Source organism: Saccoglossus kowalevskii, chromosome 17, assembly GCF_978046115.1.
Source record: "Saccoglossus kowalevskii chromosome 17, keSacKowa6.1, whole genome shotgun sequence".
Lineage (NCBI taxonomy): Eukaryota > Metazoa > Hemichordata > Enteropneusta > Harrimaniidae > Saccoglossus > Saccoglossus kowalevskii.
In genome coordinates, this window is record NC_140657.1 from 29,021,344 (window position 1) to 29,049,280 (window position 27,937).

Genomic DNA, 27,937 nt, shown 5'->3' on the forward strand with positions numbered 1-27,937 from the left:
ATTAACAATTATTAGTTTTTGATGGATAATCCACAAACCTTGTTGCTTGCCATTTCAACTTCTCTCACTCTAACGACTTCGTTGAATGAACCGATCAAGACTGAGAACGTGTATAATATGATACGTCTGCAGAGCTACAACATGATAAGCGAGCACTTAAACCAGAAGAACATCCGAGAAAGAAAACGATAATAGTCCAATACACACAAATTTCGTGCAATGAGGTTCAACTATCCGGGTACAGGTCGGCTATTATTGTTCCAATTTCCGATATGCCAAATTTGGAAAAACAGATCAGTCGAGTCGTAAGCTGATTGGTCTTTGTCTTGATTAGATTCTCGTATTTGAAACACCGTGTATCATTGGATGACCGTGAAAGTAGGTCACTTTGTATCGAAGGCGTTGATTGGTGAATCTGAAAGCTGGCGCTCAATTAGTACACTCGTACCTTGCTCATCCTGCATTGCTTTCATTCATTTGTGTCACATTGTGTGCAAATGTGGCAAGGTACGAATCTAATTGAAATAAGACGTTGTTTCCGGTTGTGCAATGCATTGTGGTTAAACGTTACAATATCGTACAAGTTCTTCCGGGAGAGTCCTAGAAAAACGTGATTTGGTTTGTCGAATATAACTTGCAACCGATCCCATTATGCCCGTGTCACAAGAAAGCGCGGATATTTTCTTTGTAAGTAAGAACAACTACATAAAGTATCTGTTATAGCTTTATCGTGTTTTCCACTGGTTGACAATGTCAACAACAACAACAGCAATACGTCAAACACGTGTGATGGTTGATCAGCTGACTGTCGTCTGGGACGGGGGGGGGGGTGGCTTAAAACGTTGGGGTTAGATTGACACTGTTATGCAATAACCACAACACAGCATTACAAACTACCATTGATGTGTGTTTGGTGAGAGGGTTGGTGAAATAGAAAAGAATTCTTTATTAATACCGTCAAGATAATATATAAAATATGTTTTTGAGTTTCTCACACTCTCGGTTATTGTCAATTTTTTGTTGCTGGAGTGATTTACAGTACATCCCAAGTTTTCGTTCTCCGCGCATCTCTAATAAATAACCTATCTAACTGCTGAACTGAATTAATGTTATTATCGAAAAATCATTGAAGATTTGATGAAAGTCATTTTAGGCCTCAGTGTTTTTTCGTTTGGAAACGCAAGGGGGGGGGGGGTAAGGCTTGATTTTCACGGACGCATAGCAACCTTGTTTTTGTGGTGAATACAAAACATTTTCTGTTCCAATAAAGGATTTTTATACTAGTATGCCGATCGCAAAATTTTAACAGTTCTTTATTTGAACGTCTCTTGTATAAATAGTCTCTTCTAAATTTAACAATGGTACTATCAGCATGTCTTGCATTAGCCCTGCGTACAGTGCTGTGTGTACGGGGACGCGTGTGGGGACATCTATCAACCGAACGCGTCCCCGTACACACAGCACTGTACGCAGGGCTAGTCTTGCATTATAGCAATATTCACATCACTGGATGTGCAGACACACAATCACAACATTACCTTGAGCATTTTACTTGTAAGGTTAATTATAATACAATTAAAGAAAATAGACGAAAAAACTGGTTGCATCACTCATGGCGATTGATGATGCATATCTGTCTGGGATGTTCTTTTCTATGTATTATGTCAACATTTACAGTTCTCAATTTCTGTATGTAAAATCACTGCTATGGATTAATGTGATTTTGCGGCTTTCTTGACACTGGCAACAGATTTTATTTTCTTTCTTTTTTTCACTCATCTGCTATTTTCTTGGTCACATTTTGTATATGCCTGTTAGACACTGACAAGTAAGTAAATGGGCTGGGACATACTGTAAAGTACTTTATTTCGCTTGGAATTAATTTTCGCTATTTTTGCTGAAAGAATGATTCAGTGATAATAAAATCCAGCTGAAATAAAGTATTTTACGGTTGTAAACATGGGACTCGAGAATCACTGGTTGGCCCTAAAAATAAAGTCAACATACTACATTAATGAAGGAAATTCACATTACAATTGTATTTGATACTGCAAAGTGAGAACAACATACAGATACTATTAAACTGTTGTTTTGTACAATAAAAATCATGTCAGGGAATTTACAAGTCCATGAACACAAAACAAACGACAATCGACAAAACAATCTGCTGTAAAATACTTTATTTTCTCTGGAATTAATTTTTGCTGAAAAGGCTTTTTAGGTGTGTTATATGGAATTTATTTTCACTGATTTTTGGCGAGTTGAATGTAAAAAATAGGAAAAAAGGTATGTACCGGTATATATAGACCCCATGTTATACATGAAAATATAAAATAAATGTCAGTGAATACTAGTACAATATTTGCAAACAAATTCTTGCAGCCCCCATGCATATCTCTAGTGTACTCATGTATGTGAACTGTTCGCTTATGTACTGGGAGTATGGAGGCGTTAAATTGTTGAGTGACTTAAAAACTAGAGTTGCCATACAAATACAAAACTGTAATGTGTCGGGCGAAATACAAATCATAGGTGTGTTTGTTAATTAGGTTGAATTGTCTAGTTAGACATCAAAATGTTTTCTATAATTATTATTTCATTTGCTGTATTATTTCAGTGCAGCAATAGCTTTGATGTTTAGTTTAGATTATTCATATTTCGATCATATCATATTTGATCTTTATGACGTTATTACCACAATCAGTGATTGGTTTAGAACTGACCTATCACAGCTTTAGTTCCAGGTCATGTGACACTTGAGAACCTTGTGGTTCCGCCATTATTTGATGTTTGAAGTACTGAAACTTTCCGACTTTGTTAATTGTTTCGACTCATAGTATACAGTGGGTATACTCTGAGCCAAATCACAGCCACATGTTGACAAGATCATGTATAAAAGATTCCATTCAATTTGCCCATACTTATGTACGTAATTTTTGGAGTTAAAATGTGAGCCTCAAAATTGTTTATTGATTCATATTGATTAAGTGTGAGACATGTTCAGTTGCGAAGTAACAAATAAAATGACTGGTTGATTCTCTCGTATTTGATGCAGCAATGAGTCAACCAGGATTTTAGAACACTGTTTTTCATCACACAATCACTGTTAATAGTACAATTGAAAGTTTTCTTTTTCTAATAGGAAGAAGATGACCTTCCATATGAAGAAGAGATATTACGAAATCAGTATTCTGTCAAGTGTTGGCTTCGGTATATAGATCATAAAAGTACAGGCAGCAGTCGAGCTGTGAATGTACTGTTTGAACGGGCCCTTAAAGAACTACCCGGCAGGTAAAGTGAATTCATGATTACACACACTATTTTATTAGGCTTCATATATGTACAGGGATTGGTTTTCTTTGCTGCAATTGAACGGCATGCTCTAGGCACTTGGTATATAGTGGATGTAGTGTCATATCTTCAAAAACTGATTATGTCATCATTCAATATCCAAGGGCTGTGAATATTGTTGTTTTAGCCAAACAATCATTAAAATTCAATCAACTACCTAAAGATACCTACCATATTTGCACTGCTAGATGCACCTCTTAAAATGAAATTAACAAGAACCCAAAACTGCCTTTATTGTATGTTGGCTTGTGGACCATCCATTGCAGACCATCTATTGCAGGCCATCCAGGCAGGCCAAGAAACACACAAGTACCATATAGTCTATGCCTATAATAACTCTCGTGTTTGCGCCTGCAGAATTCACCTCATACTACAAACAACCATCCCACAGGTGAAATGACAGTTCACTGTCTAGTTGCTCCCAATTGGTAACAAATATTGTCTAGTTGACGAACGATATTAATACTTAACTGTCTCATTAATTTTTCATTATAGTTGAAAGCTAAATTAGTAACTGCATGGTTATTGCAAAAAAAAAGGATTGAGGAAAGATGTTTAGAAAAGTTTATGTTATGTTTTGTGTTTTGGGTTCAAATCTGTGCATATCACATTTCAATGAAAAGATGGTCCATGACATTGTATAGACCTTATTCGTTAAAATTAAAATCAGTGCATATTAATTACCTGATCTGCATAATAATTAGTAAGTTTTCAGTTTTTCCATCAATATCAATAATTATCATCTTATTTCAATGAATCTTGATACACATACTTGTATAAGGCAATGCGAAGATCTAATTAGTTCTGGGTTTATATACATCCATAATAATCATTCTCTTTCAATGGTGTTCTGATTTGATTTGGTGTACAAAAGATGATGGCAGTGACAGTGATGATACTGCACTGTATGAACTAATGTCAATTTGCACCTTTACCCTTTTCACCACCAGTTCCCTCTTTTCATCACAAATTCACAAAATAGTCCCGCTTATAGTCTGCATTTTTCTTCAAAAGATTGAGACAAAAATAGCCAATATTTTAGCTCCGCTGTCGACTTTGTCGAGCGGAGCTTATCATATGAGTGATTGTTCGTCGTGTCAATGTTTTACTTTTTCGACTTCTTCTTGAAAACTATGAATGCTTTGATACTTGGTGTATATGTTCCTTGGGTAGACCTCTCTCAGATTTGTTCATTTCATGATGATATCTTCAATTCTCTAATTTTGGTGAATATTTTTGTCATTTTTGGTAAAAAGTGATATTTTCGACTTCTTGTTAAAAACCGCAAGTCCAATTGCTTTGATATTACATATATAGGTACTACATGTGAACCTCTCTCAGATTTGTTCATTTTGTAATGATATCTTCAATTCTCTAATTTTGGTGAATATTTTTGTGATTTTTGATAAAAAGTGATATTTTTGTAACCGCAAGTCCAATTGCTTTGATACTACATATATAGGTACTACATGTGGACCTCTTTCAGATTTGTTAATTTTGTGGTGATATCTTCAGTTATCTAATTTTGATGATTATTTTTGGTGAAAAGTAATATTTTTAAATTCTTGTTGAAAACAGTAAGTCCTGTTGCTTTGATACAATACATATTGTTCATTTTCTAATGATATCTTCTGTTCTTTAATTGCAATGTGCATTGCTAACAGCAACTCAGCGGACAGGCTGCTTGTTTTTTTTTAGCTCCAAAATTAGCATTCATTTCCAGAAATATTGAAGAATATAAGAAAAAAGTACTAAAAAATTTGGGGCAAGAAAGTCTGGTGGTGAAAAGGTTAAACCTCATATTGCATATACATTCTTTGTGTTGGCACTTTGTGATGTTGAACAAGAACTCTAGTGCTAAAATACCGTCAATTTAACATATTCTGTATTTCTGCATTTCCTAAGACACTTTCTTTTTTCTTAGTTACAAACTCTGGTACAATTACCTGAAGCTCAGAAGGAAACAGGTCAAAGGTCGTTGCATAACAGATCCAATATATGAAGATGTAAACAATGCACATGAAAGGGCCCTAGTATTCATGCATAAGGTAAGGACCCTTTACAAATGATTAAATGTTTCTAATAAATAACAGTCACTCAGCAGGTAAAAAAAGAATACATCCTAGCCACTTTCAGGGTACTAGGCTTGCTGAATTCAGGGTATGGCATCCAGATGGAGGGCTTCTTCTTCTGCCTTCAGTACATATAAAAAAAGTATGTAGCCGTGTCACGAAGAGTACCAGATTACCAGAAGATAGCTAGACCTACTTTATAATTCTAAAAGCCGATAGGCCTATGGCCAAACACACAACCCTCTACAAATAAATTCTAAATGAACAATCGATTATCAGAAACTTTTTATGTTGACTATCCAAACTATTTTTGTGCCAATCATCAGAATTACGCATGTGTGCGTTCTATTGTTCTGTCTCTTGTTCTTGTACCAGCATTTGTGCATCACATGCACAACACGCTCTATAGGCTGCAAAATAAGGCTGGCCTTAGGCTTACCCAAATTTCAGACTTGCCTAATATTAGGTTTTGTTTAGCAGTCTCAAAACCTATTCACAATGGCAACAATGATGGCTAGGATAAGAGTCAATGTGACTGCAGAGAAAACAAGTTGATTGTTATATGGAAGGAAGACTAAATTTAACACGAGCGACAAAAAAAGATCACAGTCTGTTTAGGAGATACTGAAATAGAGAGGATGGAAGTGAATGTGTTACTACTTTTATTTCTGTTTCTACTTTGTCTTTCATGAAACTTGAATAAAAATTGTACCAATACCACCTGGAAGTGAGAGGAGGTTGTATATTTCCTCTGATATTAATTGAACCTTTTATCATTATTTCATAACCTTCCGCAAAATTGTCCAGCATGTTAAATTTCGATCCGAATTTAAATATTTTAATTATATGTTCGGTGAATTGACGATTTCCTAGTTCTTTGTAAAGAAGAAACTTTATTCCATTTCCACCGTAAGCGAGCATACATGGTGGGTCATTGCACTTCAAGTTTATCAGAATGAACAGAACATATTATAACATATTTAACAAATCTGTATTATTTCATACTGAATGTTCATTATCAAATATTTTTTCAAAAAGTTATTCACAATAAATTATATTCTCATTTTCTAATTTATTTGGTTATTTTTTTTATTATTTTTACATGTATCTGTCAAATCAGTTTGAGATTATTCACTATGTTCAATTACCCACCATAGACTCCGGTCAGTCAAAATGACTATTTTGAACTGTAGGCATTAATCAGCGATTCTGCCGGTGAAGGAGAGATAGAATCTAGGTCAGGGGAAGCCCCATGACCTCAAGATTCTTTTACCCCTTACGTCACAAACCCACGTGACCGAGGCCACATGGCAACGCCATAGGTAGCCGTCCATTACTCTTCAATTCTCTCCGCCTCGTCGGGGAATGATTCTGAGCGGCTCTGCCTGGCTCTGTTGCTTTTTCCTGTTCGGGTTTCTAGCGTGGGTCGTCGCCGCAGCCGCGGCATCCAACATTCTAGCTGGTAGGATAAGTTTTTCTTGTCTTTTTACCCTCGTGTCGTTTTCCCCTTTGTGTGTTATGCTTTTCCACAACAACAAAATCAAACCCGGCGCCACCACGTAACCACATGTTGATTTCATGGCGGCACATTTTACAACTGTAATTCGTTTCCCTCATGCATGTCGTCTTTTATTTTTAATGTATTTAGAAATGGACAGATGCACTGGCAACGCCAGAGGCTCACCGCCGGTATTGTCTCCTCAGTTTATGAGGCGGATTTGTACTCAGTGTACGCAGCAATTGCAGGAATGGAACCTGCATTCAAAGTGTTATCGTTGTTTCACGTGCGTTCTGGGTTCGGGTATCTGCCCTGAGAATATGTGTAATCGCTGGGGTTCGGAAGCCTGGGAATCGTTTTAGCAGCATGTCAAAATAGCCGAGACTGACCGCGTCACTCGTTCGCGAAAAGGTCGCGCGGCAAGTGCTACCGGCATGGGTATGAGTGAGTTGTGCGTTGGCATGAATGACAAGTCCTTGTGCTCGGCTACCAGTTTTCATACCGGGATACCAAGCAAAGGGCCCGATAGTGGGGGTGCCGAGTTTTTTCGGTCTCCCCCCGCTGATCGGAGGGCATCTACACAGTCTGTTTTTTCAGACAGTAGGTATCCCAACTTTACTGGCAACAGCGAGGGAGGTCTTTCCTCCTATGGGGCCCGCGCTGGGTTCCGTTGTGGACCCATCCTCGCACGACGCCGGTTTTGCCGCTGAAATGAGGGCATTGGTCGAAGGTCTGTCAGGGCAAATTGCGTAGTAGATCACCTGCAGGCGGAGCGAGCTGTCTCCACTGCGACCTCTCAGCCGGCAAGTAGGAAGAAACACAGAAAGCACTGTTCGCATTCTAAACACGTCTCTTCCGGGGAACCTCCCGTTCTCAGCAGTGTCCCCCCGCTGATTCGGGGGGGGGGGGGGGGGCTCAAGCTAGTGGCAGCAGGTCTCCTCGGGAACCTCAGACAGGTAACACCAACGGGGACGCTGGTAGGCAGGACTCCGTTTTCTGGGCAGGGCATTCGGGTCAGGACATACATTGTACCCCCCCCCCCCTGCTTTCAACCAGCCAGGGTTCACCGCGCGGTACCGGACTGGTTAATTTACCCTCAAGTCCGAGTTCCACTGTGGGTTTCGACTCCCTTCTCGCCGACCCACAGGCGTTCCCAGAACCGACCCTGTCATGAGACGCACTCTTGAACACGCTCTCGCCCACATATTTAGGCTGAGAGGTGGCAGTTCACTCGCGTCGGATACAGTGGGTACCTCGGGCGGTCCCTCATAGTCCACATTGCGTAATGACTCGGTGAGCCACGCCGTTGGGGTGATGCGTAATATTATCAGTCCAGGTGACGCTATGTATATTCCCCCACCCTCGATCCTAAAGCAGCCGCTTACAGTCGCTTCTACGCTGATGGGATCACAGGCGCCGGCTCCAGATCGACCCCATCCGCACGTCTCCCCTGATCCAGCCGAGCGCTGAGCATGGGGGACGGCGCGCAGACGGTGTTGAGGGTCGGTCGTTGGTCAGCCGTGGAGGAGGTAACGCCGAAAGCCCCGGGCTGGGGTAATCTTTTGCATAACTCCTTTCGCTGGACTAAACGCTACCCCATCGGGGCAATCTCGGATTCGGACCCCAATTCCGGGACGAAACCAGAAGTCCCAGACCGGACCCCAAGGCTCCTTCCCTGGTACCACAAACTTCTGTTTTACCAACCGGGTGAAGGGGGATGGCCGCATTTCATGGTCATTCTCATCGACCCATTCTGAGACTATCCAACATGCCCTGAGAGCGGAGTTGCGACTCATCAATTTCCTTGAATTTGTGGGCGCAACACTGGAGCGCATTCTTGTGCGCACACAGGACTCTGAGACCTCAGATGCAGAACGCACTCGCCTCCTAGACCAGGCAACACAGTTAATGGTAGGCCACCGTACGGCTATGTGCGATATCCTCCAGTGTCATATGGCTCTCTTGGCCGGAGCTACTACTGTGCAGCGAGACGCGGTTTTAGACGCGCGTGTTTTCGCCGGCGAACTGAGTCAGGGGGTACGCCACCGCCTCAGTTACCGAGACTGGAGATCCTCCACCCTCTTTGATGGGGAGATAGCGCGGGCAGTCGCAGAGCTTCGGGATGTAACAAACCAAATGGTCCAAGTCGAATCCGCTAGCAAGTTGGACGCTGCCAAGGGTAAACGGAGGGCGCTCCAAGCACAGAAAGCACAACGCCCTAGGACTAGCTCCGCTAAACAGAGTCAGCCAGGAGGCAAGCGCTCGTACCCATCCGCGGGAGGGAAGGGTAGCGGCACGCCCCCAGGAAAGAGAGGACCAGGTGGTGGCTCCTCCTCCACGGGTGGTCATCATCCCCGGCAGTGGGGTAAGCATGTTTGACGCTTAGTAACCCCAGTGATCTACGGGGAGGCTCACCTCACGGTAGAGGAGAACCCCCCCTCATGCAACTGCCAAACCCATGCCCACAGATCCCTGTCGCACGCAAATTGCGCCGGTGCATTCCGGCTTGGATGCAGCGGGTAACCGATCCCTGGACGCTCCAGGTGGTCACACGCGGTTACAGAATACCACTGGGACACCCACCCACCCACCCCCCCCCACCCCCCACCCCCGTAGGGGGCACTGCCAGGGGACCCCTGCAAGGCGGAAGCAATCAGACAAGAAGTAGACAGTTTGCTAAGGAAGGGCGCCATACGCAGAATAGTTCAGCCGGCACTAAGTCCGGGCTTCTACTCAAATGTATTCGTAGTACCAAAATCTACAGGCGGCTGGCGTCCGGTTCTGGACCTAAGCAGACTAAACCAGTATGTGCTTCTCGATCGGTTCCGCATGGAGACACCATCCAGTGTCCTACTCTCCATCCACCGGCTCGACTGGCTCGCCTCTTTAGACTTACGCGACACTTACCTGCACATACCGGTGCACCCAGCGAATTGCCCTCTCCTTCGATTCGCTCATCTGGGCCAAGTATTAAAATTTCGGGTGCTCCCCTTCGGGTTATCCACAGCGCCATACGTATTCACCAGAGTGATGAATCAGGTAGTGCTGCTGCTCCACCAAATGTTGGTACACATCAATCCGTACCTAGACGACTGGTTCGAAGGGTAGTTCCCCAGGCCGCACTATGCAGCCGCCCGGTCCAACGCTTGTTATTGGAATACCAAGCTCACCTACGGGAACTAAACAGACGGGTATTGATCCCAGACCAAGTAAAGGAAACCCTGTCCTGGTGGTCGTCACTGACCAACCTCAGACAAGGGGTCCCCTTGGACCCACTCGTCACAACCATGACTCTGGTAACAGACGCCTCCCTCCAAGGGTGGGGAGCACATCTATTGGACAAACAAGCCCAAGGAATATGGCCCCCGCAATGGGTTCGGGACCACCATATCAACTGGCTCGAGCTGAAAGCAGTGCAACTAGCACTTTCACACTTTCGACCTGAAGTTCGAGACCACAGAGTCCTGCTCCGCACAGACAACACAGTGGTGGTCTCCTACATCAACAAGGAGGGGGGACGCATTCCCCATCGTTGTCGGTCCTAGCAGAGCAAATTCTCCTTTGGTGCCTGGAATACAATGTGGAGCTAACCGCACACCACCTTCCAGGGGTGAGAAACTGCCTGGCAGATGCCCTTTTGAGGCGTCTCCGTCTCCAGAACACGGAGTGGTAGATCCCCCAGTGGGTAGCCTCCAGACTGTTTCAGCTGTGGGACAGTCCAAAGATAGACCTGTTGCTGCACCCTGGAACGCCAAGCTCCTGACGTACGTAACACTCCTGCCGACACCAGGAGCATGGGCCATGGACGCCTTATCGATCCCCTGGTCCCACATGGATGCATACGCCTTTCCTCCCTTCCCGCTAATGCACCGGGTACTGGAGAAACTTCGACAAGAGCCCACCTGCATATTAACTCTGGTGGCGCCCAATTGGCCGACCAAGGCCTGGTTTCCGCTCCTGCTGGAAATGATAGTCGAAACACCGATAGTACTGCCGGACATACCGGACTTGCTGTCCCAGCCGGACGGCACACTACCAACAAGCCCTGCAGTGTACCACTTACACGCATGGAGGCTCTCAGTAGACTCGCGCAGACGAAAGGTCTATCTAAGCGGGCTGCCAACGTCCTGGCCAGGGCGAACAGAGATTCCACCAACACTGCCTACGACTCAAAGTGACGAGCATACACCGGTTGGTGTAGTGGAAGGGAGATTGATCCCTCTATCGGCCAGGTAGCAGACTTCTTTGTCCACTTGTTTGATGAAGTGGGTCTGTCCTACGCAGCGATCGTTGGCTACAGGTCAGCCTTGTCCCCTGCCATAGAAAAACTCTTTGGCGTCAAGTTTAGCCGATTGTCCCATTATTAGGAGACTGTTTACTGCTTTCCATAATCAGAGGCCCAGGGCCCGTTCAAGGGAACCGCCCAATTGGGACCTGTCGGTTGTTTTATCAGCCCTAAGCAAAACAGTCTTCCTACTGGCCCTCGCCTCAGGTAGGCGCCGGTCAGAGCTAGGCGCACTGTCCTTCGCAGACGGTTGTGCCGCCTTCATGGAAGACCAAGTTGTACTAAAGACACGAATCGGGTTTCTCGCCAAGAACCAAATCCCAGGACACGATCCTCAACCGATCGTCAACCCCCCGCTGTCAAATATTGTCGGTCCGGGGGATCAGGAGGAATTGCTTCTCTGCCCGGTCCGAGCGCTGAGTTGCTACGAGAATCGTACCAGGTTTTCCAGATGGGGAACCAAACACATGTTTTTGTGTTACAGCCCTGGCAAACAGGATAAGCCGGCTTCCTTGACTTCCATCTCCAGGTGGATTACTGCGACTGTACTGGAGGTCTATAATACACTATCCTCCTCAACACAGACCTTGCAGAGACACCAAGTACGAGCGCATGAGGTCCGTGCGATTGCTAACTCACTAGCGCTCGCGTCAGGCGCCCCCCTCGAACACATTCTGAGGGCAGGCTTCTGGAGAACGCAGAACGTCTTCATCAACTACTACCTAAGAGACACCCAATCTATTGAGCAGGGTCTCTTCAGGTTAGGCCCCGTCGTAACGGGTCAGGCTTTGTTTACTGACCCAGCCCGTACGACCGCAGGGGCCCCTGTGCATAGGCGATAAGTCAGTCTCGGCATTCTTGCGGGCAGATTGTCTGTACCACTAGCACTCCCTGGAAGCTCCCAGGTTTCGCTTTTTTCGATCTACGCCCGAATTCGGCTTGGGTCTAGCTTTCTCGGGCACATCGAACCCTGTCACCACAGCAGCATTGGTTTCTTGCTTCGGGGACAGCACAGGCAAGTTAAGACACCACCCTTCTTGGGTCTTAACTTAGGTTTTTTGAGTTTGTTTTCATCCCGGACTGGGAAAAGACTTTCATCATTCTTTTTTTTCTGTTTGCTCGGAAAAACCCGCCACCCATTGGCGTCTGACTCTACAGTTCAAAATAGTCATTTTGACTGACCGTGGTCTATGGTTGGTAATTGAACGTTGTGAATTTAGGCAAGGGTTTTCCGAACCTGCCTATTCACATAGTTCATACCCACCATAGACTCCGGGCCCCCCCCCCAACCTCCCCACTCTTTCCGTCGCGTTGGTCTAAGTCCTCGAGGCGGAGAGAAAGGAACCAGAGTGATGGACGGCTACCTATGGCGTTGCCATGTGGCCTCGGTAACGTGGGTTTGTGACGTAAGGGGTAAAAGAATCTTGAGGTCATGGGGCTTCCCCTGACCTAGATTCTATCTCTCCGTCACCGGCAGAATCGCTGATTAATGCCTACAGTTCAAAATAGTCATTTTGACTGACCAGAATCTATGGTGGGTATGAACTATGTGAATAGGCGGGTTCGGAGAACCCTCGCCTAAATTTCTCACAGCTAACATTATGGAAAGTTGCATGACCACAGTGCAGCACAACAGTACTTAAATCTTGTTTTTTGTATTTTTATCAGAAATAGGCATTAATGTTTTATAGTATTACACAGCTAATTCTTGTTATGCCATGTAAACTCTTGTACCTACTCAAAGTCAAATAGATAGATAAACAAGTATCGTTTTAATTAATCTATAGGCGGTTAGTTTACTACCGGTATATTTCCACCAAATAATCAAAACATGGCGACTCTGGCATGCTTGTAAAATTGATCCTTGAAGAGCGACAACATTTGTAATTTTCACTTTCACTGGAATATCAATGACTAGAAATGGGAAATCATAATTGCTCCATATGTTGTGATATTTTCAATTTTTCAAATAATGTGTTCATAAGTGCTGGCACGGTGACATTTAATTTAATACATATTTTGGTGCAAAATTTGTCAAATGAAAGAGTTCAATTGATGGAGTTTTGATTCAGTTAATTAACATACCACAATGTATCCGCCATATTGATTTTTGACTCACTGTACGCACACTCCGAACAGTTAGATACGTGTGAATGATGTTTGAGGGAACTTGAGAAACGGTCAATTGTAAACTGAATGTTCATTCTTTTATTTATATATTGTGTGTAGGTTCATGCCATCAAAGAAATAGAGAGTAAACAAATAAATATGGTGTCATTAAACTAATTTTTGACAATCAAAAGACTTAATTTTATTGAAAATTGGCAAAATTTTCATTTTATCTAATTTGCCATTAGTTTCTATGGTGTTTCTCGTATCTAGAAAATCTGTTTTAAGTCATGAATAAAAAAAATATTTATTTTAGTGAATATATTACAAATTTCCAGAAATTTAGGTCAGTGACTTTGCAATGTCGAATATTGTTTCCATTATACATGTATTCAATGAGAATTGATATGTACTTCCCACCATGCATTGCAAATATACTTGTATTGAGTAGGTGCTTTAACTCGTTTAATCAAGATTGTATTCTGTTTGTTCACTTTAAAATTGGGAAATACCGGTACTTTTAGAAAAAAAAATGGCTTCAGCTAAAAAAAAAATTTGAGGTCAATCTGAAATCAATGTGCCTGAGTGCCTTTCATATTTATTCTGAAATTTTCATTAACTTTATGATTTTCAATGAAAATTGATTTTTTCTTTATAAAAAAACTAAAACTAAAAACCTAAAAAAAACGGGTGTGAGTGCCTGTCAAAAAAAACACTAAATATAAGGTGCGACATGCACGTTTTTAACTGTTTGTAGTGCAGTGACCAGAAACGTAATTTTTGAAGAGGAGAAATTACTTTTATACATAAATGATACTGTAAAATCATTCATTTTTACTGGCATTTAATTTCACCATTTTGATGATTTGAGCAGTTTCACTGAGTTCAAAAACTGGATACATGTAACATTGAGTTCTATTGTTATTTCACATGGATTTAATTAATTTAATGAATTTTACTTATCAGTGAAAATAGCGAGAGAGAAAAACTGAATAATTAATGTGTTTACAGTAAGATTGCTGAATAGACTTAATTTCCACACATCTTCTCAATGGATGGTGCTGCAATGGTGTATACAAATTGTTAGAAAAACAGAGAATAAAATAATGTTTAAAATTGTTCGAAGATACAAAGATAAAATGAACATGTCTGCAAGTGGCATTATAATTGGATCCCGTCTTTTGATAAGATAACAGATGTGATGACGTCGAGACCAAGGTTTATACAAAACATAATGTTAACCATTTCACCACCAGACTTTCTCGCCCCTTTCTTGCACCTTTTTCTTATATTTCTAAATATTTCAAGAAATTAATGCCAATTTTGGAGCAGAACAGTCAATTTTATAAACGGTCAAACTATAAACGGGACTATTTTATGAGTTTGTGAGGAAAAGGGATCTGATGGTGAAAAGGTTAATAGACAAAGTGCAGTCTGATAGTTACTGTATTATTGCGTGTTTATTATAGATGCCGCGTATTTGGTTGGACTATTGTCAGTTTCTAATGGATCAATGCAAAGTGACAAGAACAAGACGTACGTTTGACAGAGCGCTAAGAGCCCTGCCAATCACCCAACACCACAGAGTGTGGCCACTTTATTTAAAATTTGTGCGTACTCATCCGCTGCCGGAAACTGCTGTTAGAGTCTATAGAAGGTACATGAAGGTAAGTGGATTGACCATAATACCTCTCTCTTGATGATCACTCTTTCCACCCCTATTTTAAATGGCAAGATACTACTTTGACCCCTATTTTAAATGGTATGTTAATTATTGTCACCCTTATTTGAATGTTATGATAACAATATCCACCCCTATTTTAATGCTATGATCAAACCTTCTATCCCTATTTTGAATGGTAAGATTGATTCTTACATCCCTATCACAGCACACAATGTGAGTCATAACAGTTAGTACATCTGTGTGTATGTTCACTGTACATGTACGTTTGTCTTATCAATGTTGTCATGACTTTCATTTAATTTTACACTTACCAAATCATATGAATCACGCAAAATGATCAGAAACTTGATAGACAAACCTAAAATTCTAGAAATCCTGGTGCAAATTAGTGTGTCTGTGAAAGAACTGATCAGTGTTCATCTCAGATCATTCTCAGCTCCGCTGTCGACTTAGTCGAGCGGAGCTTATCATATGAGTGATTGTCAGTCGGCGTACACCGTCCTCCGTTTGTGTCAACATTTTACTTTTTCAACTTCTGCTTGTAAACTACAAGCCTGAATGCTTTGATACTTGGTGTATATGTACATTGGGTAGACCTCCCTTAGATTTGTTCATTTCGATATGATATCTTCAATTCTCTAATTTTAATGAATATTTTTATCATTTTTGGTGAAAAGTGATATTTTTGACTTCTTGTATAAAACAGCAAGTCCAATTGCTTTGATACTATACATATAGGGACCTCAGGTAGATTTGTTCATTTTCTAATTGAAAATTATTTAAAATGTACATTGCTAACAGTGGAGCTATCTCAGCCAAGAGGCTGCTTGTTTGATAGTATCCTTGATTATTCATTAATATGTGCATGTGGCACATTTGAAAACAGAAATAATCTCTTTCTTCCCTTTGTTTACACAATTAAACCTTTCCAAGCGCCCACTGTGTTCTGTAATGCTTATTAAATAGAAATGTTTGATTGAGGTGCATGAAATGAGATTACTTTTTTATTTATTTATTTGTTGCTACCCTTTTACATCAGGGGCTCACTAATAAGTAATTAGAAGCTGCAATAAAATTATTGGAAAAAGCACATACCGGTACTATATAAATGAAAAAGAAACAGACAATTTATAACTTAAAGGAAGTATAAAAAATTAAACTTTGAAACTTAAAGTAAATACAGGAAATAATGTACATAATGTATTCTATAATCCATGGCACCATTTTTACATAAGATATGACTAATATTTGTCATCATAATATCCCTTTTGAATGCTCACAAAGTACATGAGTTGACTTCTCATGAGATATCACATAACTTAGTTATGAAAGTTGCATACATTTAATATTTTATAATTCCTTGATTTGCATATCCTCCTCATGAAAACAAATCCCAGTGATGTCATAACATAATTTGTTCATCTATAAATCAATGTGTTCAGTAGTGTTTTTGGCCAGGTGATTTTATTAGCCTAAACTTCTAATTGCTATAAAAAATGCTCAACCCTTACCCACCCGCTCTTTGCTTGTTTCACTCTTGCTAGGCTTTGAGCTGGGAAACTACCAGTCATTGGCTGTTATCATCACTTGTACTAATGATGTTCCCTATCTTGTTACCATAGCTACTGCCAGAGAATGTAGAAGAGTTTATAGAGTATCTCAAGTCAATTGAGAGATTAGACGGATCAGCTGTTCTTTTGTATGATGTAGTTAATGACGAAGACTTTGTCTCAAAAGAGGGGAAATCTAATCATTTGGTGAGAGGAGGTGTCTTTATTGACTGCAGATAAAATTTTGTAATTGTTGTCCAAAGTAACTTTTCAAAGTAGCTCAAACTATGGATAAAATGTCTTGTTATTTTGAATAGTTACCCAAGGACAATGATTACCAAATATTTTCTACTATATATCACATTTATCAACCAAATTTTTTTTTATTGAACATAAATCTTTTGGTCAAAAGTGACGGATAATTTATTTACTGTTGTCATGGTGATTCTTGGCTTTCCCTTTAACCTTTTAAACTCTAAAGTCAACATTGACAAAATAAATCTTCAGAATTGTTTCCGTAAATTATGTTGTATAGAAACAAGAGTTGATGCACAGGACTATTCTGTGGAAGGTTACAATGGCAGTGAAAGGGTTGAAGGTGAACTTTCAAGCCTCATAATTGACCTGTTAAAATTTAATTTCAACATATTTTCTTTTTTTATGTGTCTCTCTTTGATTTCTTTGTTAATATTGAACCATATGAATATGATTTTTCGTTGGTAGAAAATGATGATCAAAATAATTGTAATTTTTATTTAGTGAAATTAATAAAATTTGACCTACACCTATAACCTATAGATTTATAACTCAACTTATTTTGTATCCATGGCAACAAGCATTAATTGTATCACCTTGTCTAACATGTTCATATTTTTAAGCAATTTCAAATAATGTTCCCATGGCTATGATTTTTAAACATTTCATATGAATGACATCAGAATTTTATGTTTTATTTAATTTGTTATACAGCTATGGCATGATCTGTGTGATTTGATCTGTAAAAACCCGAAGAAAGTAACCTCGCTCAAAGTGGACCCTATCATACGAAGCGGTATCAAGAGATTCACCGACGAACGTGGTCAGCTTTGGTGTTCTCTTGCCGACTATCATATCAGAAGCGGACACTTTGAGAAGGTTTGGTGTTTTCTATTGATTATGTGTGTCATTGTTTCCCAGAGTCATCAGATCTTTTTGAGTAACTGAAAACCCCAGTTACAAAATAAGAAATGTTTATTTTCAAAGAACATATTTTATGAATAAATCTTTCAACAGGCACGTGATATCTACGAAGAATCCATTCAGACCGTTACTACTGTCAGAGATTTCACACAAGTATTTGACGCATATGCTCAGTTTGAAGAGAGTATGATAGGAGCAAAAATGGAAATGACAACAGAAATGGCACCGAGTGAAGAAGGTATGCCATATATGGAAGTGATTTGTATAAATTTCCCTTGATGCATCTGTATAACATGACATTATTGAGCAAACCTAAAGAATTTATCATAAAGTTTTGTCAGACAACATTTTTTTTTCAGGAATTTTGTTCATAATATTGGATATGGCCAATTTATTTGCCACGAAGCTATATGCCGGACTATACCATTTAGATGTGGGGTGGGCATGTGGGGGTTGTGTGGGATAGATAGCCTGACGTGTTTTATTAACAGGTCAATAAGTAACATGCTGCCTTTTGTTTTATTTTACAGGCTGCTTTGAACTACTCTAGTTAGAAATTATGTTTAATAATAAAGATCTCAGATAGAATTCTTGTAACAATTTTATTTTTAACTGCTAAAAGAGTGATTTCAGGATTTTTAGCATTAACATGAAAACAAAATTTGTGAAAATCACTTCTACAAAATTCAGCAATATTTCAGTAGCTCATGAAATTCACAAAAATTTGTCTTGTGAAATTAAAGCAGGTCACACTGTATTGTTGGTTGACAGGCATAATATCAACATGTCATTTTGTTTTGTTTTTAGAAAAAAATCATATTCTATATTTTCAACAATTTGGTTAAAAATAATAAATTTCAAAATACAATATTACAAGAACAAATTGATACAACTATTTGTTTTATTTGTTGAATTTTTCAGATGACATTGATTTGGAACTAAGGTTAGAAAGGTTTGAGAATTTGATGGATCGGCGGCCATTACTACTGAACAGCGTGCTCCTCCGGCAAAATCCACATAATGTCCATGAATGGCATAAAAGAGTAAAACTTTTTGAAGGAAAACCCAAAGATATCATTGGAACTTACACCGAGGCAGTACAGACAGTGGATCCAGTCTTAGCAACAGGCAAACTCTACACAATTTGGGTGGAATTTGCTAAATATTATGAACAGCATGATCAAATTGCAGAGGTTATTTTTTTACTTTATTTATCAGTTGCTTTAACTCTTCGAGTTAGTCAATTTCAGTGCAAAATAATTCCATTAATAGTCTGCTCTTTTCCCACGTACAATGTTTCAAATTTTAAGATCCAAAACTAGAAGCAGTGTCACATTTTGTCTGTTTAGACCAAAATTACGATTGAATTCAGTGAAAATTACAGAAAAAATTTGGCACTCAAAGGGTTTAAAGTTTATGAAAAAATTTTTGCTTGGTCTATTGCATGTTGTAGCAAAAATGTAGTAACTAGTTATAAATCTATTTTTTCTCATTTTTGTTACAATTTTACTGCATTCATAGTCATGCAGCATTAAACCAATTGCATGTAGTTTTTCAAAATGTGTCGTTCAGAGTTCGAAATTTTTCTTATTTGTTGACTTTGCCTACATCATAATCATAGAGTCACTATTAATTATTTCCTGTCAAATTTAATTCTAGGCTCGTGTGATATTTGAAAAGGGAACCCAAGTACCCTACGTGAAAGTAGACGATTTGGCATGCGTCTGGTGTGAATGGACAGAAATGGAAATACGACATGAGTAAGTCGTAAAAATTTACCACAGAGCATTTCACAGCTGAATTTGTTTGATATTAAAAAATTAGATCCAAACAATTTTTTGTGAATGTTCATCTGATTCAAAGTTTTGCAGATTTTGATTCATAGAAATAAATCTCAGAATGCATTTGTTTTGGTCACATCTGTTTTAACATGTATTGCAAAAAAGGGTAGCTTGGCTCCTGACAATATTTACAATGTATTGTTTTGTAAGAAGAATTCAAATTACCTCCTCAGTACATACTTCTCTTATTTCATTAGCTATTTTTTTGTTTCTTTTATTAAATGAAATTTTGTATATATTTTGTTTCTACAGGAACTTTGATGATGCGTTGAAGTTGATGCAACGAGCAACCGCAATGCCCGGCAGAAAAGTAGCCTATCATGATGCGGTATGGATGCTGTTACATTCAATCAGAGCACCCTGGTAATCTGAGCTTAACTCAGCTGTTCCATATTATTGAAATACCATTATAATATTATTCTTGTCATAACCAGTAGAAAATCTCTGCAGGATAGCCAAAACTTTCACTCACCTTGGCACCTTATCGAGTATCAATAAAATAAATATAATATCCCTGTCCTTTGATTAAATCTTGGTGTGTATTCTTTTACAACATATGAATCAGAGTTATTGTTATTTCAGAGTGAGCCAGTGCAGAAAAGAGTGTACAAGTCGCTGAAAGTCTGGTCAATGTATGCTGATTTAGAAGAGAGTTTTGGTACTTTCAAAGTAAGTAAAATATTTTTGCCAGGCATGTTACGCAATTTGTACATTTAGTGGTATAGTTTGCAATCACTTTGATATCACGTTTATATAGTTCTCCCTGAAAAATTCGCTGAAAAATACTAATTCCCTAGTCTTGTAAAGCCTCCCCTCCAAAAAATGCATGTTTTGTCTGTTATTTCAAGTTGTTCAATATGTATGCATTAAGGTAAAAATAATATTACTGATTTTCCATCGCCGTCATCTGTCATCGTCGCCAACAACAATTTCAACTTCTTCTTCGAAACCGCAAGTCAGAATGTTTTCAAATTTGATATGCAAGTACCTTGGATGGTTCTTTCTCTGATTTGTTCATTTCATGTCAAAATCTCAAATTTTCTATTTTTGGTGAATATTTTTGTCATTTTGGGTAAAAAGTGATAATTTCGATTTCTTGTAAAAACCGCAAGTCCAATTGTTTTGATATTACATATATACATGTAGGTACTACATGTGGATTCTCTCTTTGTTCATTTTATGATGACATCTTCAATTTTCTAATTTTGATGAATATTTTTGTAATTTTTGGTGAAAAGTGATATTTTCGATTGCTTTGATACAATACATATTGTTCATTTTCTAATGATATTTTCAGTTCTTAATTGAAATGTGCATTGCTAAAAGCGGAGCTATCTCAGCCGACAGGCTGCTTGTTCATTTCATATTGATTTCTAACATCCTGGTATATTTTTTTTCTTATACAGTCTACAAAAACAGTATATGATCGTATAATCGATCTGCGTATAGCGACACCACAAATTATTATAAACTTTGGTTTATTCTTGGAAGAACACAATTACTTTGAAGAGGCTTTCAAGGTATAGTTCAATTTTGGGAATAAATTTGTGTTACTTGGTGAGTCAAATAATCCGGGACAATGCTGAACTGATTCCATACATAGGAAGTAGAATTATGTCCATTTACTGAGCTTGTTACTGCACACGTGCAATGCATTATGGGGAATTATTGAATATCATGGAAATCGATGGAAACTAAATTAAATATTATTTTTTGAAAAGTTTTTACTACATAAGTGTCAAATTTCACGATATGAATAAATAATTTTATGAATTATATGAATGCAGATTTTCCATGAGATATTGCCTTTATGATAGGAAGATGGTTACAAAGCCCTGTCACATTTTCCCAAATATGGAATGTGGTTTTATTGACAAAATGTACTTGCAATTTGCACGTAACATTTAATGTCATACAAATATTTGAAATAAGATTTTGCATCTAGTTTGCATTATGGTTATAGTCTTGTTATGAAAAATGTCAAGAACAACAATTGGCAACACTCATATTTGTACAGTGACCACTCGCTAAGTCGCAACCCAATAAGTCACGATTTCGGCTAAGTTGTGGGTACTTGGATATCTCCCAAAATTGTGTTTTGATGGCAGTTTTGAAGTATAAAGACTAATTTTTCGTTGCATAGTGTATTTAACTAACCGTTAAAGAGACAGTTTAACACCTACTGTCCATCAATTACTGAGATACAATGGGTGACGGCGGCCTTACTCAAGGATCCCTACACTCGCGATATAGCAAGAGGCCATTGTATATTGTTGTTTAAATATTTATTTTTTATTATTTTTATTACAGGCATATGAGCGTGGTATATCATTGTTTAGATGGCCGAATGTCTTTGATATATGGAATACTTATCTTACAAAATTCATCAAGCGATATGTAAGTAGATTGGGAAATCTAGTGAGAATTTGGATTTTCATAAATGAAACAAGAATTTTAAATCTTGCCAACAAATTGTTGAATTTATGATCGACCCCGGATAGTGATTGGGCATTGGTAAGCAGGATTATAAGAATGAAAACGAACATATTGTTCATGAGCAAACATTATGAGAAAACTTGTTGAGACAAAAATTATTCAAATTTCTTTACATGAAAGTGTCATGGTGGGTTTGGTTAAACAATTCGTACAATTGAATGTAATTGATTTTACGATTGTAAACAATATTTTGTATATATTTGAATTGATCACATTGCAAGCAATGCTGCTTATTGTCTGATAACTGGTCAGCACTGGGTACAGATCAACCAATGAGTACATACCATTTCAATTATTGGCAGCACTCTGTATTAAAATTTATAATAATGTAAATGATATTGTAAATAGTCAACTCACATATACACATCAAAATGTTGACATGTTTACGAACAACTACATATAAAACAAAATGGGCCTCTGTTATAAATGTCCATTCATTGACATATGAAATAATTAAATAACCATTTATATTTTTAGTTTGAACCAACTTCAAGTTTGTCACTATTGAGCATGTTAATGCATATGTGCATTGCATTATGGGAGAAAACTTCTTGAGTCTGAGTGATAGAAAATTTTCTTTTGAATACAGTTATTACAAGAATTATAGTCTGACATCATGAATAATCAATGACGCAAAGTTGTGCACTGGGATGTCATTCATGACTTAACACTATCAAATGTTTTTGCAATCCAGGGTGGAACAAAGCTGGAACGCTCAAGAGATTTGTTTGAACAGTGTCTGGAAGGATGTCCAGCAAAATTTGCAAAAGGTAAGTGAAGGGGGAGGGGGGGGGGGTTGAGGGACGCATTCTCATCTGACAATAATGAACATTCAAAGTTCTTTAAAGCTACAATGACAATTCATGTTTTAATTGGTGCATATTTTATATTTTCATAGCTCTATTTCTACTCTATGCCAAGTTGGAAGAAGATTTCGGTTTAGCACGTCATGCCATGGCAGTCTATGAAAGAGCCACCGAGTCTGTTCTGCCTGAGGAACAGTATGAGGTGAGACAACGCTGTACTGGGAGGACCTTGACCTTCTCTGAAAACACAGAATGTTTGGATTTAGATATCTTCGTTCATTTTTAACTCTTAAATATAACACATATTAATATTTGTTGCGGTAATATATTATTAAAGATTATTTCTAACCTTGTCATTTCAGATGTTCAACATTTACATAAAAAGAGCGGCTGAGATATACGGTGTAACACATACAAGGTCTATCTATGAAAAAGCTATAGAAGTACTGCCCAACGACAACGCCCGTGAAATGTGTCTGAGATTTGCCGATTTAGAACGTAAACTTGGCGAAATAGACCGTGCTAGGGCCATTTATTCTCACTGCTCACAGCTGTGTGACCCAAGGGTAAGGGTTGAGTGACGAAACTAGAGTATTCTAGGCATGATATTGAATGAGATTTTATGCAAATATGCAGAGATCAAATCAAAAATCCATTTTGTCAAATGAATTTTAGTCAATTGTTAAAGGTAGTTGCATGATTGTCATAACAACATGTTTCATAGTCTCAGTATCAGTGGTGCGATTAAGAACATTTGTACGAAAATGTTTCATTTTTTAGTCAAACCATGGAAGTGAAAGACAGAAGGAGTTACAACTGGTTTAAGCCAATTAAATTTCCCTTGTTTCTAGTTGAGTTAATCCTCTTATTTTGTCTGTATAATTGTTGATTAAAACTTGTTTCTGAGACCAATTGATGGCCGACTAACAGACAGTGTTATTAATACATGTATTATATCAGTTCAGTAGGCAACAACATGTATGCGAAGCTTTATAGTTCAGTATTTTCTAACTCCCTGGTTGAAATAACAATAGACACATTTTGACGTACAATTTGAATATTTTAATTTCAAGGTAACACCAAGTTTTTGGCAGATATGGAAAGAATTTGAAATTAAACATGGTAACGAAGACACAGTACGTGAGATGTTGCGAATTAAACGCAGCGTGCAAGCGACATATAACACGCAGGTTAGTTTGAGCGTTAACTGTTATCTGGTTTACAGTCAATGTAAAATCTATATTGAAATACTTAATGTAATAAAAGCAAAACAAGCAGAATAATTATTTTAACACACTCGCGTTGTTCTATATGCGCTCCTGTATTTGAGAAAGGAACTTGAGATTTGAAATAGGATAGTGATTTTAATAGAGCTTGTATGATACCTCAAACGTGTACGTACTGTAGAACATGTTGAAATAGCTGCATGCAATTTTAGCGGATTTGACTCTTGGCATGAATTAACAAAATCTTAATTTAGCTAAAGTATCGACTATCTTCTTGTGAGAATATATTTCTGTTAAATTAGCTACATTTTGAATTAGCGAAATTACAGATTAGCTAAAATAGCTAAAATAACATGCTAGCTGAAAAGACACGTTTTACAGTATATCATACATGTACGTCTCTTAATTTGATATAAAATTAGTCCCCGTTCGGACGAAGTCCGAAAACGGGGACTTATAATTCGGTCTTCGTGCGTCCGTCCGAAGTCATATCTCAGAATCCCTTGGACTGATTCCGTTCATTCTTTGCATGTGCCTAGTACTTTATGTGGGACATATGCACATGCAGTGGTTTAGCGATTCGATTCAAAATGGCCGACTGGCAGCCATCTTGTTTTTTGAAAATGTTGTATTTTGGACATGCTTTGTCAGTTTTCATTCAAACTTGGTACATAGATTATACATGTTAGGATACATATCCATGATGATTTATTTCACAATTCGATCAAAGATGGCCGACTGGCAGCCATCTTGTTTTTTGAAAATGTCGTATTTTGGACATGCTTTGTCAGTTTTCATTCAAATTTAGTACATAGATCATACATGTTAGGATACATGTCCCCGACCGTCTGTGAGTTCCTGAGTCTGTCCGTCCGACCGTCCGTCTGTCCATGTGTCAGTCTATCCAACGTCATATTTCAGAATCCTGTGAACCGATTCCGTTCATTCTTTGCATGTGCCTAGTACCTTATGTGGGACATATGCACATGCAGTGGTTTAGCGATTCGATTCAAAATGGCCGACTGGAAGCCATCTTGTTTTTTAAAAATGTTGTATTTTGAACATGCTTTGTCAGTTGTCATTCAAACTTGGTACATAGATTATACATGTTAGGATACATGTCCATGACGATTTATTTCGCAATTGGATCAAAGATGGTCGACTGGCAGGCATCTTGTTTTTGTTTTTTTATGCGATATCTTGAACGTGCTCTGTCAGTTTTCATTCAAATTTGACACATACATGTACTTTATACATGTTAGGATGCATGTCCATGACAATTTGTTTCAAAATCTGGTCAAGGATGGCCGATTGACAGCCATCTGACTTTTTGGCCTTACTACTATATTTCCACAATTTATGTATCATTTTCATTCGTATTTGGCACATACATCATACATATCAGTGTGTTTCATAATCAAATCAAAGATGGCTGAATAACGGCTGTTTTTATTTTGGCCATATTACACGAAACACGTGTTTTGATGTAAATAAACAATCTGTTGTATACGCCACTTGGAACTCAAGTTTCAAGGACACGCTCGCGACAACCCCTCCGCTTTAATATGACGAGCACAAAGAGAACTTAACGGGGACTGTGTCATTTTCAATGACTTGTTTCTCTATTTGCAGGTGAATTTTATGTCTGCTCAAATGTTAGCAGCTTCCTCCAGCAGTACTGGTACAGGTAATTTTTAATCAACATAAATTTATTCCAAATTTTGTGCAAATCACTGAAAACCTATTACACAACAAATCATGCGTCTGTTTTTAGGCAGAATTAAATCTAGTTTGAATAAATGGGAAACAATTAAGAAATATATTTAATTTTGACAAAGCAAAATACTGACTTTGCTGTCCCACAGCAATATAATTTTGACTAAAACATTAGCCGTTTCACCATAAAATGATGGTGAAATCCGAGGGATTGAGAACTTCGTCTTTAACCAAGATATTATCTCCTTTCTCAGTATCTGACTTGGCTCCAGGATCCAGCGGAATGGATGAAATGAAACTATTGGAACAGCGAGCACAGTCAATAGCAGTGGAAGCACAAGCCGATAAAATAGTACCAAAGAAAGACATACTTTTCATCAGGTAAATTGACTCTACAACACTGAACGGCATAAAGTATGTAACAACGTGACAAAACATAGCAATACTTGAGCCATATTCATGCAAATTTCGCTTTCCTGAATGCCTGCATTTAATAAATCGTGTCCACCTCGCTTGACCCTTGCTTCCCTTGATGATGAAGTTTCGACTTTTATCAGATCTAGGATTTAGGGAGTACAAAAATTTGGATTCCATTGAAACAAGCTCATTGGCATATGGCATCCATCTTGTTTTTTTCACCAACTTCATCAGTTAATCATTGCAAGTGTTACATTTAGATTGGTTAATTAAATTTGTCTATAGTTACTGTTTTCCCGATCTTTCTTTGTATGTGGCTAATGTTACGTTATTTTCTCTCCCCTAGTGGTGGCAAAACAACAGATGAGCAATTAGAAGAGATTGCTAAAACTGCTAACCCAGAGGAGATCAATATTGATGATGATGATGAAGAGAGTGATGAAGGACCTGACGGTGAGTGCATAGATTGAGAACAAGACCTAATATGGATGTACTTGCTCTGCTAGTTACTTTTTCTGCTTATGACAACAACAGAATTATTCTGTTTTAGGAACATAACAGAAAATATTTAGTTATTACATTACCTTGTATATTAATCAGAATCACATTTTTGGGCACTGGTTAGTGATTTGATATGGGTTTGCAGTCTAATCTTCCAAACTCTGACTCCGTCATAGACCAGTTAAATGTGAAAAGTATACCCTATTTTAAACCAAATTGTTTCCCCATTTAAACCAAACCATAACCATGATATTTGTATAGGCTCTCCAAAAAGGCTTTCCAACTTATTATGTTTTAGAAATCATTAATATATATAACTTTTTGTTCGACATTTCAATACGAAATTTAAACGTTATACCTGTTTACTATTGTGAGGCTGCTGTTGAGACATCTAGTCACAGATTATTTAACAATTATTCTTCTATTATCAATTATATTTTTATTATTCTAACTCTGTACATCTTCATTCATGACCCACAATTCTTTTCATTTAGTTCTCACTCTCTTGTCAATAGTGTGGTTTGTGAAATTGTTGGCACCAAAGTTTTGTTTAACAACATCTTTGTTGTCTACTGTGCCATCGATTGTGAGATTCAGATCTATACAGTTCCAGTGATTAACTGCAGGTCGGGGCTTCGTGAGAATAAACATTTGACCCGAGCAATTGGTCACATGACTAACTATTAATCTGAAACTAACATTGTACATTGAATTTAATTTTACAGAAGTTGAAATAGAAAAGAAGTCGGTTCCAACAGAAATATTTGGAAGCCTGAAGAATCCCGATGAGGATGCCCCCTAATTTCCGAATTCTCATGTAGACTTGTTTAAAAGTGTTACCGTAGTGATAATACCATAAACCCTGGTACCTTGCTGCCATAGGATGGTATCACCGTTTATCCAACTCAATGGATATACCATGTTTAATCTACACTGTATTAGTAGCACATATTTTTAAATGCGTGTTTGTAAGGTCAATGATATATTTCAATGATCATACAATAATTGCTATTTTTAGAATATGTGCGCTTCTATTAGAGCAAACATGATACCTCCCATTAATTTGTATATTTTTGCGAAAACTGAACTACCAATTCATTGCAGTCATCACTTGTTTCAAACTTTTCTGAATATTTTTGGAATAAAAACACTTATTAAAGTTTGAACGTTGTAAGTCGTTTTATGTGTTTACGGAATTTGATGAGC

General features: G+C 38.4%; 2 protein-coding genes across 7 annotated transcripts in view; one reads left to right on the top strand and one right to left on the bottom strand.

Moving 5' to 3' along the window:
- Nucleotides 1-244, bottom strand: part of LOC100367862 (G protein-signaling modulator 2-like) — a 142,412-nt gene extending 142,168 nt beyond the window's left edge. For all 6 annotated transcript variants that reach the window (XM_085492256.1, XM_085492254.1, XM_085492255.1 and 3 more), the window contains exon 1: nucleotides 39-244. In XM_085492256.1, coding sequence (XP_085348382.1) covers nucleotides 39-53 — 15 coding nt within the window. In that variant the 5' untranslated portion in view covers nucleotides 54-244. The remainder of the gene's footprint in view (nucleotides 1-38) is intronic.
- A 305-nt stretch (nucleotides 245-549) lies between these two features.
- LOC100373254 (pre-mRNA-splicing factor SYF1-like) lies at nucleotides 550-27,897 on the top strand. The gene is made up of 21 exons (XM_085491844.1): nucleotides 550-687; nucleotides 3,143-3,291; nucleotides 5,276-5,399; nucleotides 14,785-14,982; nucleotides 16,622-16,756; nucleotides 17,519-17,683; nucleotides 17,822-17,966; nucleotides 18,650-18,921; nucleotides 19,388-19,488; nucleotides 19,822-19,897; nucleotides 20,152-20,238; nucleotides 20,976-21,089; nucleotides 21,880-21,966; nucleotides 22,760-22,835; nucleotides 22,964-23,073; nucleotides 23,234-23,437; nucleotides 23,945-24,061; nucleotides 25,730-25,784; nucleotides 26,068-26,194; nucleotides 26,577-26,683; nucleotides 27,457-27,897. Exons 1-21 carry the CDS (start codon nucleotides 652-654, stop codon nucleotides 27,531-27,533), a joined length of 2,562 nt encoding a protein of 853 aa, XP_085347970.1. The 5' UTR covers nucleotides 550-651; the 3' UTR covers nucleotides 27,534-27,897.
- Nucleotides 27,898-27,937: the final 40 nt, after the last annotated feature.